Source organism: Macrotis lagotis, chromosome 3 (genome assembly GCF_037893015.1).
Source record: "Macrotis lagotis isolate mMagLag1 chromosome 3, bilby.v1.9.chrom.fasta, whole genome shotgun sequence".
Classification (NCBI taxonomy): Eukaryota; Metazoa; Chordata; class Mammalia; order Peramelemorphia; family Peramelidae; genus Macrotis; species Macrotis lagotis.
The window spans coordinates 84,560,963-84,574,623 of record NC_133660.1 but is presented as its reverse complement, the minus strand read 5'-3'; the positions used below and the strand labels follow the sequence as shown (position 1 = coordinate 84,574,623).

Genomic DNA, 13,661 nt, shown 5'->3' with positions numbered 1-13,661 from the left:
GGCAGAATAGAGCTTGGATGGAGAATTACTTTCAGTTCATCATTTAAAAGAAACTATTGTTTTGTTTCATTTTGTTAGGTTCTCGTCATAACCCCAAAGGACATATCTAGTTCATTGTCCTCAAAGGCATACTAAGACATAGATTAACCTTGTTTAATTGAGAATCTTAATATTGAAAATATATCTTTATCCAAATTGGTAGTGTATCTTTGTTAGCTATGTTACAAACAATATGTTTGATATTTTTATAACAGGTATCGAATATCCTTATCACTTGGGAGGATTCACTCACAACAACTTATTACTTGAAGGAGGAAAAAATGACTTGGCTGCTGAAAAAGAGCCTGGTATTCTTTTTGCGTGGTCCAAACAAAAATGTCTTTCTTGTCCAGGGAGGTGGGGAGGGTTCATTTATTAAAAATCTTCCGTTGAAATAGTTTCATTGCCTTATTAATACTAAGATCTTTATAAATTCCTTGTGATTCCTATAGTAAAAAGTACTGTAAATCATAATGATGGAATTGTTCCCATGACTGGATCAGCTATTGCAACTTCTTTGATACTTCAATGGATCTCTATTTCATTGATGTGGGTACTCCCTCCAGTGGCATATTTTGCAGCCCATCCACACCATCCTATGAAATTCTTGTCCATATTTTCCCATAAATCCTTCATGGATGTTCTACTCTATATAGTTATTATCCTATCTTCTTTTTTTAAAATAAATTCTATCTGTTCTTTAATTAATTGATAAAATGACTGCATACAGATCACTTAATTCAATAAGGATTTATCAGTTTCATTTTTTTGTTCACTGTTTACCGTGTCCGACAGCTCTTCTCTATGATAATAGAGGTGTGAGATTTCTGAATATCTATAGACCATTGGCAACTTCCTTTTATTAGTTCAATATCATTATTTTCTTACAGTTTTCTTATCTTTTCTGTAATGTCACAGAGTATTAAAGCATATATATTAATTTGATTTGGAGAATCTTATACGATTCTTCATAGAAATTTTCTACTTATTCATTTCCAAAAGATGTAGGTACATAAACTACAATTGTTTTTTTGTGATGTTCATTTGTCTCTCTGAGAATATGTGAACCATTATTTCATTTAGCTGCCTGGATCTCATGTTCAGATTATCAGAAGTTTAATTAACTGTAGCAGTCATAGCATCCTCTGTCCTTCCCTCTGCCACTACAAAAATGGTCAGGGACTATGCAAAATTAAGTGCTCTTTTAATGTTTTAATCTGCTTTATATGTTATCAGAGCCATAGTTGGCCCACTTGCTGACAGTGGAGGGACTTGCTAGACTCAACCTCTAGGAGCAACAGACACTGTCAGAGGCAACCCATACCTGATGCCTTCCCAGCTTGGCAGAGCCTGCCATTGTTTGTCCTCTGCTAATACAGCCTTTCAGAATCCTCTTCCATGCAATTATAAGCATCAAAATAGAATTTTTCCAGATTTCCTAATAATAGAAAGGTCTAAGTTTAGTCATTTTTGTTCTGTAGGAGAATATTAAAATCCAAATATTAGCAATAAATCTCCTAATATGAAACAATTTTTAAAATATCCTTTTTTCTTGTGATTTCATTGTGGTCCTAATCAGGTGGCATTTTTAATCAACTGTAAGAGCAATGGCTTCTTAGCTGAGAGAAAAAAGAACATTTGATAGGGTTTTTTCGTGGTTAAAAATAAGACTACAACTGTATCAAATTAAATTGTTAAAGTACTAACATAAACCAGAGAATATGTGCTTTAAATACAGAAACATTTTCTAGATCAGATGGGGAGAAAGAATGGAGAGGTACACTCCTTTGGTAAAGAGAACACAAGTCAGGAATGAAACAGACCTGGTGGTTTATTCTGTGGTTACCATGCAGGGACCAATAGTTGTCTAAAGAACTAGAACAAATGCTCCCAGAAGAAGCCTGTCAGAGTAAGTGACTGGGTTGTGTAGTTAGCTGTAAGAAACTATCTAGTTAAGAGCTTCAGTTAGTGAGAAAGTGCTGTAGGTCAGGAAAGGGTTGTGGTTGGGAGTTGACTCAATAATCAGTATTTTGATTGAGAATAAGCTGTTTTAGGTGGTTAAGATAAGAAATATCAGTGTTGGAAATGTGGTTCTAATGTTTAGTTGTGTTTCAAATTATTTCTACAATATTTATTAAAGGGGACTTTTCTAGAGAATTTTCTCATCATTTGAATGATTTCCAACTTTCTTTACACTTCATAACTTTCTAGTTTAGTATACATAAACCTTACCCAAATATAAAGTACAATTTGGAAATGTTTTTTATAGATGCAGATAAAAGAATAGAAGGTGGAGGAAGATGGGTGAGTTGAATAAGATGCCTACTGAAGCTTTAGTACTAATGTTACTGTTAAATAAAGTTTATGTTATGATTATTTGAAGCTACACATTTAACCAAAATGAAGTTGACAAATTCAAAGGAAGTATTGCTGTCTCAAGAGCCTTACAGTAACTACAAAGGCAGTACAAACTATTTAATAAAAATTAGAATTGTAAATTTTATTGTTCTGAAATATGAGAGGCTCCCCATATAGGAGGAAGAGAGCAATTTTATTTTATCTTATACTTTCCTTTAACATTGAACAAGAATCATTTGGAAAAGGTGGTGCTTTACCAAACACTTTGATTTCTTAATTATATCCTGGATCATTTGTTTTGTTTTTTGCTACTAGCTCCCTAATTTATTCTTCTAGTGCTTCCATGCTTAAAAAAATGTTACAAATACTTTTTTAAAAATGATCACCCATCAATAAAGATTATGCCACTTAAGTGATAATGCTTTGAGGAAATCCATTCTGATTGGATACAGAAAGATAACTAGATCTCAACAGAATGTATTTACCAAAGACACTAAATAAACAACCTGAGATGGGTTTTAGCCCAGAACTTGCTGACAGGTTAGAAGATTTTGTATAACTCACTTATGGTTATAATCTCACTCAATGGTCTTGAGCCTTAATTTTCATCTTTTAGATTGACTTAGATATTGTTGTGAGATTCTTTCTACTAAAATTATTGATTCTAAAAATATTTTGCTTAGAACAAATAGAAAATCACTTATACACTAGTTTGAGAAAATGATTTCATTTTGTCTTGATTTTAAATTAAAGGCATACTTGTGTATGGCACATATAAAGTACAATTTAAAATTCATTAAGCCTTTCAAAAGATACCTTTGTATCTTTGAAAAAACTTCTTCTATTTGATAATGGAGTACATGAAAGATTATTCTTTTTATAGAAGTCCACTTTATTTTTGTCTCCGTTTTATTCTAAAAAACATGTGTTCTTCAAAAATTGTAGTTAAAATATTTGACAAATCATTCTTCCATTTACTTTTAATACAATATCAAAGTTAGCTTCCTATAATGAAAAAGAAACAAATCATAGTTACTAACATTTGTTCCAGGGAGCAGCATATTTTTGTCATTTACAGTATATGTGAGTGTAACTTTGTAATATCCTGCAAATACATAGATACACACAAACATACAATCTTACACACATGGGTATGTGTACATTTACAAGGAATATTAGTTGATTCCATGAAAACTGGGTGGGAAATGAGACTTCAGGTTTAAATAAGAGAATCTTACCTGGCTTATAAAGGTTTTCTAAGGGAATATGACATATACAAAAATGCTAGTTGGTACTTGGATAAGTGTTGAAGAAAGATGGAGACAAAATGGTATGGAAAACGTGTACTGACTTGGGCACTGGGATAGGTGATTGTCTCTTGGAGGATGTGGTGTTTGACTTGGGTTTTTTCAAAATGTAGGAGAAACTAGCACTCAACAGCAAATGTGCCTTAGTTTTCAACACTAAATTTATGAAGCTTGCTGACTTATTAAACAAGCAGTTCCCTAATGGGAATTTTTGTAGTATTTGCAGGGAGCCAGTATTAACAGGTCTTAGTTTTGGTTCTAGTCTCTGGCTTCAGTAATTATTTCAGCCTCACTTTAGAAGAAAATAGCAAATGTTCATTGAATCCAGGCAGTTTGCTGAGTTGGCAGAAGAGACACTAAGGATGAAGATCCTGGCAGAATTCAGTGTCAGACCATCTGATGAAAAGGAGCAACATAGAAGGTCAAAAGCTTAGAAGGTGTGCGGTCAACAGGCATTAAGTGCCAACTCTGTGCCAAAAAAAATGAGACCGTGTCTGCCCTTGGAAACCTTAGTTCTGGAGGAAGAGAGGGTAGGATGGAGTCACAGATGCATAGAAAATGATAGATAGGAGTCTCATGGGGGGGGACATTCCAACTTACTTCCAGCATGGAAGAGGAAAGTGGAACCTGCCTCTGCAAAGACACAGAAGTGGGAGATAGAGCATTTTGTATGAGGAACCAGTAGTACTAGTCTAACTGTAATATGAGAGGCAAGAGTATTATGTAATTAGGCAGAAAAATTGGTTTGGAGTCAGACTATGCCAGGCTTTAAAAGCTAACAGATGAATTATTATTTGTGACTGGTGCTGAGCAAAGCCATCAAGTGACATGGTCTGACTTATGATTTAGGAATATAAATTTTGGGTGCTATGTGAAGAATGGATTGAAAATGGTAAAAACTGGTACCTAGGAGACCAGTTAGAGTCTATTAAAATCGTCCAGGTAGAAGTGGTAAAGGCCTGAGCTAATGGGAAAGCTAGGCAATACAGTAGAATATTTATTCACTCTACTAAGGAAGACTCAAGTTCAAATCCAGCCTCAGACACTTGCTAGCTGTGTGGCTCTGGACACTTAACCTCTATTTCTTCATCAGTAAAATGGTGCTAATAATAGCACCTACTTCCCAGGGTGGTTGTGAGAATCAAATGAAGTAATAATTGTCAAATCTTAGCACAGTGACCAGCACATAGTAAGTGATAGAAATGTTAGCTATTATTATTAGTAGTGGTAGCAGAAGGAGAAAGAAGTCATTGTTTTTTATTTGAGTGCATATAGGACAGTATAGTTATGAGAAAATATAGTACAGGTAGAATAAAATAGACTTGGCAGCTTATGAAATGTGATAGAGTAGGAAGAGTTGAGGATGACCTTGGTTACAAGCTAAAGTGACTGGTAATTTATGTGCCTGTGAAATAGCCAGAAGAAATATGTGATTAGAGTTCCAAAGAGCTCAGAGCTTGATATTGAGGCAGTTGTTGAATTTCTCAGAGTTAAAGTTTTAGAAAGACAACAGAGCCCTAAAGTATTACCAGAGTAAGTGGGGCAGAGATGTTGAGAAGATACCAAATTTGTAGGTGGATTACCTGGAAATATTTTTGTGATGAAGATACAGGGATGAAAGAGTGTTAGGAACAGGGTAGACAGTAGTATTGAGTGCTAAAAGGAAATAAAGGATAAGCACTGAGAAAATAAATAGGTCATTAGTAACCTTAAAGAGAGAGCAGTTTCAGTTTAAGTGATAACATTGAAGGCCAGGTAAGGGAAGTTGAGAAGTGATTGGGAGGTGAGACAGTAGAGACAAGTATAGACTAATAGATTATCTAGTAATGGTATAGATCAGGACTATCCAAAATGCAGCCTGCAATGCAATTTTATGCAGCCCCCTGTGGGTTTACTAAATATTTAGTAAATGAAGCCAAGCTACTGCAGAGCTCTCATTAAAATAACAAATGAAAATATATTGTCTTTTATTTCAATAAAAACTTTTAAAAGTAAGGTTGGTAAGTCCTAGTATAGATAGGGTCTTATTTAAATACATACATATGGTGGACTTGATTGCTGGAATGTGGGAGTGTTGGAAGTTAAAGTTGAAATCTGTGAAGAGAAGCAAGACTTCTTCAGTGAAGGAAACCAAGAAGTGAAGTGTCTTTTCAATAGATGGTGTTAATGTCATCGGAATAATTCTTGAATGATTAGATGGACTGGATAATAATGAGATCTCTTCTTTGCCCCTTTTCTTGTACCCCTAAAAGGGTATTATGATAAACTTCTATGATTTTATTTGCTTTTCTTCTAGGTATATTTTTTGTTAGGTAAAGGAAGTGTCAAGAAGTCATAAGAGGACTTGGCTTACTCCTAATCAACATGAGGGCCTGAGAATGTTGTTTTACTAACAAAAAAAAAATAATTTCACACTGTAAAAGTTCTTTCCATGGTTTTTGTTATTTGTGCTTTTATATAATTGTCATGGTCATTTATTTTAGAATACTGAACAAGTAGCATTCCTGGTGGTGGAGAAATATCTTTAATAATAAATCAACAAGAATATATTTGTTTAGAGATAAATGTAACATTTAGTAATGGTAAGGCAGGTAAAGAATTCACAAATGTCTCTTGCAGTTTTAGCTGTGAAGCAGTTAGCTCAAAAGTCAGCAAGTTGAAAGGGGAAAACACTTGTTCGTTAACTGATTATATAACAAATATCTCAGTTTACTTTTTCACATGATTAGAGTATGACTGCCAACTTGATGTTTTGACACTTTTCTTTTGGTTGAGTTTGTAATGACTCAGAGGTTTAGTTTCCTTTGGTTGATTGTTTTGACATGGTGGGGTTGTATTATTAGAGGTTATTGTTGATATAGAAGATAGAGTACTGGGCCTGAAATTGGGAAGATCTGGCTTCAAATCTAGTCTCAGATACTTAGCTCTGTGACCTTGGGCAAGTCACTTAACTCTGGTTTATCAATTTACTCAATTATCAGTGTTGTTGAGGATCAATTAAGATATTTGTAAAAAGAATTTATCACAATGCCTAACCACATAGTAGGTACTATATAAATGCTTATTCCAATTCCCTTCATGTATCCTAGCCTAAAATATAGTCAATTTAAATATTTAGCAGGTTGTATCTTTACACACACTTCTGTGTGTAGAACCATACTAAGCCCAGGGAGAAATTGTATTTTCCACAGGATTCAGTTTTTTTTTTATAGTAAAGATATATAGCATCACTTTCCAAAGACTGCCTGTCTGTTCTACTTTGCATGGATAAATTGTTTTTATACATAGATAGGAAGAAATTTATATGAGTTTAGTAGCTGTTAATATTCTTTTGATTTTATTTGGTAATAAAATTATCTGAAATTTTTCCCACATCTTTATCTTCCTCTTCTGATTTCTTTAGAATTGTTTCCTCAACACCTTCAGTCAATCAGCAAGTATTCATTAAACTTACATATTGCTAGGAGCTGAAGAGATGATGACCAAAAAATAGTCTTTGCCCCTGGGTAGCATACTCTTTGTCAGGGGAAGTTACAGGAACAGATATAAGTATACATATAATGTACCAAATAATTAATTGAGTTGCCTCCAACACTATCTCTACTTCATGTAATCCAGTTGCCTTTTCCTATCTTTGTTTTCTTAGTGCAATTTCCACCTTGATTTGGTAATGCAAAATACCACCTAAGAAACCACCTGGCAGTAAAATAGGAAGATAAATGTTTTTCTCTTCCATGTGGAGAAGATCTATTACCTAGTCTATGTAGTTGGTGATGTGCTACAGCTGCTCTGATTGGATGAGTGATGATATGCTGATTACAGCAAACCCCAGAATATCAGAGCCCCCCCTTATATAAAATCCATTAATGTTTAAAAACTGCTTACTCAGATTATTCACAGACTACAAAGTGAAGATTGATCATTATCTAAACCTATTAGTTCCAGAGTTTTGCGGCTGTGCAACCCCATTAGTATAAAAAAAGTTTTAGCATCCAGTTATAGACAAGTTGTACACATGTACTGTAATATATAATTTTTGTTTTTTGCAAGTCTATGGGGCTAAGTAACTTGCCCAAGGTTCACACAGCTAGGGAAATTATTGTGTATGAGCTGAGATTTGAACTCAGTTCCTCCTGACTCCAGGGCTGATGCTCTGCCCTCTGTGCCACTAAGCTGCCCCGTACTGTTTTATTAGTAATTATTTGAGTTATAAAACTTAGACACAAAAAATAGACATTGAAAGGACTTAGATGGTTATCTAATAAGAGCAACATCTGGAGTTAGAAGACCAGGCTTCAAATTCTGCCTCTGATATATCTCACTGAGCTTCAATTTGCTCATCAGTAAAATGAGGGAACTAGGCTAGATGACCAAAATCTTTTGTGCCATCTAGCTCCAGATATGGTCCTAAATTTATTGAGTAGGAGAAACTCATGGTCAGATTTATGCTTTAGGAAGATGTAGCTTTGTGGATGATGGATTGGAGTGGGGAGAAACTTGAGGCAAAGAGATTAGTTAGAAGGCTGTTGCAGTTAATTGAAATGAGATGATAAAAGTCTCAACTAAGGTGGTGGCTGTATGAGTGAACTGGCTTTGTGGCATGAGAATGAATGGGGAAGCTAGGTGGTGCCATAGTGCTGAGGGTGCCAGGCCTGGAGTCCTGAAGACTCCCTTTTCCTGAGCTCAAATCCACCCTTAGACATTTAGTAGCTGTGTGAGCCTGGGCAGATCAGTTAACCCTATTTGTCTCAGTTTCCTCATCTATAAAATGAGAAGGAAATGACAAACCACTCTAGTATCTTTGCCAAGAAAACTCCATATGGGGTCACAGAGTCAGACATAACTGAAAAATGACTGAGCCAACATGATATCAGAATGAAAAGTTGATAGATGACAATAGTAGTTCTTTTGATGTAGGGAAGTTAGGGGAATGGGATAAAGAATCCGAGCTATATATGAGATCTTGTCACAGCCCATCCATGTCTGCTCATTCTGTGTAAATCTTTGTCCATTTGACCACTCTCCCACAATACAGAGTTCACCTTTCCAAGGAGTGCTACAGCTATATTTGATGTGAGCAAGTGGGACAGTGGAAAGAGATTTTTGCTGCACAGTGACTTTTATGGGTGCTAGTAGTGAGGTTATGTTATAACTACCCCAAAAGAACTATACAAAGGTAGAAAGCTGGGAGATGGCAAAGTGAAGATTTTGTTCTGTTGGAGACAGTTGGCTATTGGAAGAAAGAGAGGTGGGAGGTAGAACATGTCTTTTTTTTCTTTACTCTAATTGGTTGATTACAAAACCCTTGGGCTCATGCCATGGCTCTCTACTTTGGAAACTCCTGTTCTGTATAACATAGTTAGGAGTTCACCCATCAGAAAATGTACAAAAGGATCATAATTTGGAGCCCAGAATTAAACAAGTTGGATTGCCTTCAGAGTACTATAAACTGCAAAGAATTAAAATGTCCACACAGAAGATAATGAAGATTCTTGTTCTGGGTATGAGGAGACTATAACACATTACAAATGTAAGAGAAGAATATAAAGACTTGCAGAAAAAAGAACAGAGTGGCAATGACTCCACTGGTATTCATATGATATAAAGGGAACTAAAAGAAAGCCCCCCAGCATATTGAGTCAACCCTTGCAGAGACCCTATTTGAGGACATGAGGTCATGGGGTGAACTGGCAAGAATGGGCTGCTCCCTGCACCACTGAAGGGAATGCTCATATTGATCAGATCACAAATCCATTGGAGTATATATTATTGAGATATGTAGACAGGTAAATGTATATCTTCATACACTGCATCTGATTTAGTTGTTGAAGTTGCTGGCATTTCTGCTATGAAAAATGATAAGGTGATGATTTTTGTCTGGTTTTTTTAGAGTAGGAGCCTATGAATCAGGAATTTGAGACATTTTTAAAAATTTGTCAATTAACTCATGAGATTTCAAAAATTGCTTAATTTTTCCCCTCAATTATCTTAATTTAGCAGTAAGACCTAGTTCACTTTTATTAATGAGACTATTGGGAGGCACATTTCTTGAATGAAAGGTTTTTCTATCAAGTATTTGATAGCATTCTTTTGATATAATTAAATATTGTTAGCAGTGGCAGCTTATTTTGAGGGTGATAGAAATTGAATTTGAACATGTACTCTTAATTTGACTTGCCTAAGTGTTTGAATTGACATAATCAGGATAAATGTTGCTGCATCCCTGTTGTAGACTCCATGGGTAGGGGGGTGGAGTGTGTGTGTATGTGCGTGCACACGCATGCATGTGTGTGTGTGTGTTTGCTTGGGTATAGGTCATACAACACTCAATATATGTTATAGGAAAGGATTATGAGGACAAATCTTGGACCTGTATGGGTAGTCTTTTATATCTAAACAATACCTTCTTCTCTGTCACATACTGTAAATCAAACTGTTCGATAGTTGACCCCACTATGAGAGCAAAAAGACAAAGGTAACTTAAAAATGAATTTCTCCACAGATAGAAAAAGGAAAGAGGAGATGCCAGAGAGTCTTCATCAGCAGTCATCTGGATACAACTTGCTATTATCCACAGATTGCTCTCCCCAACCCAGTACCATTAATTACTTTGGTTTGACAGAAGCTTCAAAGGTAAGTAAAACTGGCAAATGCTTAGCTAATTTTCTTGGAAGGTCAGGAGAGCAAGTGAACATTAATTTTAGTTGTATTGGCAAAAAGATAAACAAAACTATTCAAAAATCACATTCTCATAAAAATTCTGATATGTAAATGAACATTTCAAATTATAGGACCAGTGTCTGGTTTTGAAGATTATTTTAGAGGAATCATCTAACATTGTTGCTTTTTAATTTACAGGAGACAACAATGGAGAAAATAGAAAGGATAAAAAAAATGTAAGTAATAGAAAAGGGCAGTAACAATTCATTTCTCTGTAGGGAATTGTATGGACTAAGGTACCTATAGAATGTGCTTATGTGTTCCAAGTCAAAGTTCTCTCAATCAGGTGTGGAATTTCCTCAGCACTCTAGAGGACAATAAATCCACATTCAGTTATATGTTTGTGGGATGAGTCATTGTTTGGGTTTCTAACTAGTAATGTAAAGGGTTGTTAATGGAATTAACTGGGTATTAAAAAGTCCAATTTGAGTTGATGGTAAGGTAAGTAAGAGCATTATCTATCATTTCATTAACAAAACACTAAACAATATTTGTGGTCAGCTATCTATAACTGGCTTGTTTTTTAATATAGAAATGTCACATGAAGACAAATTATTTCTGTAATTTATGTCTTAGATCATAAATATTTTATGGAAGAAAAAATTATAATTGACTTCATTTTCTTTGATTTTATTAATAGTAATCCTTCTCCAGTAATCATTAAAAAATTGTTTTAGGGTGTGGAAAATTTTTATTTCTTAACCCATTTTGTTGTAATAATTTTAAAAACATTTTTAGGTTTCAAGAAACTGCTGACTTGTTGAAGTATTCAAATAACTCATCTTGAATTTTCTCCGTGGACTTCTGAGACTACATTGAACATTTACCTTAATTTAAGTTTTATTTGTACAGTTTTAAATATATTGGTATTGTTATATTGAGAATTTAACTTGGTGTATTCATTATTGAAGAAATAATTTAATTTGTTTGAACTGTAATTACACTACTGTGTTTGAACTTTTTGTGAGGAAAATATTCCTGTTGTTGTAGTAGATTTCTTTTGCAGAGTGAAGTCATTACAGCAGTGTATTTTTGTGTTGACATTTGTTGGCAGTGTGCTAAGTAATATGTTTTTTAAAGTGCAGGCTTGAGGACCACAGTTTACATCCTGTTGGAAACTCTCCAACAGGGACTTGCATATTGCACCCAAGAGATTTACATGCATACCATTTTGCCATCTGTGTAAGTTGAATAAGTTGTAATGAAAAGTTAAATATACACATTGAAAATGAAAATGTTTTTATTTTTAAAAATACAACTTTTTTTTCCAGCTTAGAAAAGTAGTTGATACATTAGATTTTTCAATTAACATTGAAAAAGTGGCAGTCATTGTGATTCTATATTTCTATATTTGTGTGTAGATTTGAAGTCTTACTGTGAAAAAGGTGTTGAGTGTTTTAGTGTCATATTCAGTAACACGTTTTAAGACCAGCAGCACAGATGGAGACCATCCAGAGTTACAAAGATACACAGCAGGTTTTGGAGTTTTTCCCCTTGGAGGAGAGTACTATTGATTTGAAGTTATAAATTTCTTTGAAAATGTGAATGATATTGATGGAAGGTTTGCTTGGAATTGAGTCAAGACAAAAAAAAGAATTTAAAAAACTCACAAGTTTGCTGTGAACAGGCTTTAAGATAATTCCTTTACTATGAAAGGGGAAACAGCTTTTTCCTTTGATTTCCTTGTTCCCTAGATGTATATGATTGAGAATTTTAATTTTGAACCTAAAATGTTTTGTATGACACTAAGGTCAAATAAAATGATATTAACTTAAAGCATTACTAGTGCAATTTCTTTTTGAGTGAGCTTTCAAATTCTGAAGGTTTACGATTATAACTCACATTTATATAGGAGTTTAAGGTTTAGAAAATTCTTTACTCATAACAGCTCTATAAGTTTTAAACAATACAAATATTATTGTTCATTATTGCATTCTGATAATCAAAAGAAGAATTATAGTTGAAAAAGTAACAAATGAAACCAATGGGCTGACTTTTAAATTACCCCTTCAGAAGAATTGTAGCTCCACCTAGTGGTTCATCGTTTCACACATTTAAGCAAAGCTTTTAATGTTCTAATCTAAAATCATAGGAAGACATGTCTGAATGACTTTACTTAGATTGCCATTTGGTAAAGGTAATAGTGATGGTTGAAAAAGATAATCAGAAAGCTGGTACATTTTGTTTTGTTTTGTTTTGTTTTTTAACCCAGCATATAACATGGTGAATGACCAGGAATTTTTGCTTTCCATTCTTAAGTATATGAAGTATTGACTTTTGTTATATAGCATTATCAAATGTGCCTTTCCACACATACATACATACATACATACACTTTAAAAATCATAAATTTATACCTAAAGGGCAAAATTTTGCAATTGGAATAAATCTTTAAATATATCAAGAGAAAAAATCATTACTTCAGAGAAGTAATGTCCTGTAATACAATTTTTTAACAATGAATTAACCTAGATCATGTGAAAGGTTACTTGTAAATAAAATGGTAGAATTACTACAATGAATGAGTCCTATCTTGAAGCTTAAATGGCACAAAAATGCTATTTATTGCTTCAAAAAGCAAGTACCTGGCATAAATTGTTAAAAACTGGTATTGGGACTGAGACAATGATAAAACAGATCATTTAAATTACATGAAATTGAAAAGATTTTGCTCCCACAAAATCCAAAAAAGATATCTTTTGGGGGGGTATCTTTATCTGAAATATGTCTGATAAGAACATGATATCCTATATAGATAGATAGATAGATAGATAGATAGATAGATAGATAGATAGATATAGATATATAGATATATGAAACTAACAAATATGAATGAGTAAGATCAGCATTGATTACACAGTAGACAAATTGGTAAGGAATATGAACAAACTTATCTAAAGAAGTATTGTAAACTGTTAACTGTATGAAAAACTTAAATCACTAATAAGAGAAATTCAAGTCATTTGATAACAGAAATTAAAACAAACAGAATCAATTATGAGAGAGAAAGATAGTATATAAAAGAAATAAATGAAAGGGATAATTTTTGTGAAATCTGGAAAGACTTGTGTGAACTGATTCAGTGATTCAAATGAGATTATGCAAGGAAATGGGGTTAATTGACTTAACCAGAGTCACAAAACATTGAGGCTAAATTTGAATTCAAGTACTCCTCCAAACTCCACACTCTATATATGCTATGCCACATTGGAATAAGAACCTGAAACAGCAATTTAT

General features: G+C 33.9%; 1 protein-coding gene across 10 annotated transcripts in view; it reads left to right on the top strand.

Moving 5' to 3' along the window:
* The window catches only part of CEP44 (centrosomal protein 44), a 50,914-nt gene extending 38,714 nt beyond the window's left edge, over nucleotides 1–12,200 (top strand). For 8 of the 10 annotated variants that reach the window (XM_074228947.1, XM_074228949.1, XM_074228953.1 and 5 more), the window contains 4 exons: nucleotides 255–347; nucleotides 10,207–10,337; nucleotides 10,563–10,600; nucleotides 11,163–12,200. In XM_074228947.1, the coding sequence (XP_074085048.1) occupies nucleotides 255–347; nucleotides 10,207–10,337; nucleotides 10,563–10,600; nucleotides 11,163–11,211 (311 nt within the window). In that variant the 3' untranslated portion in view covers nucleotides 11,212–12,200. Of the gene's footprint in view, nucleotides 1–254; nucleotides 348–2,308; nucleotides 2,344–10,206; nucleotides 10,338–10,562; nucleotides 10,601–11,162 lie in introns of all 10 variants that reach the window. The other 2 variants (XR_012476943.1, XM_074228952.1) reach the window with 2 other exon arrangements.
* Nucleotides 12,201–13,661: the final 1,461 nt, after the last annotated feature.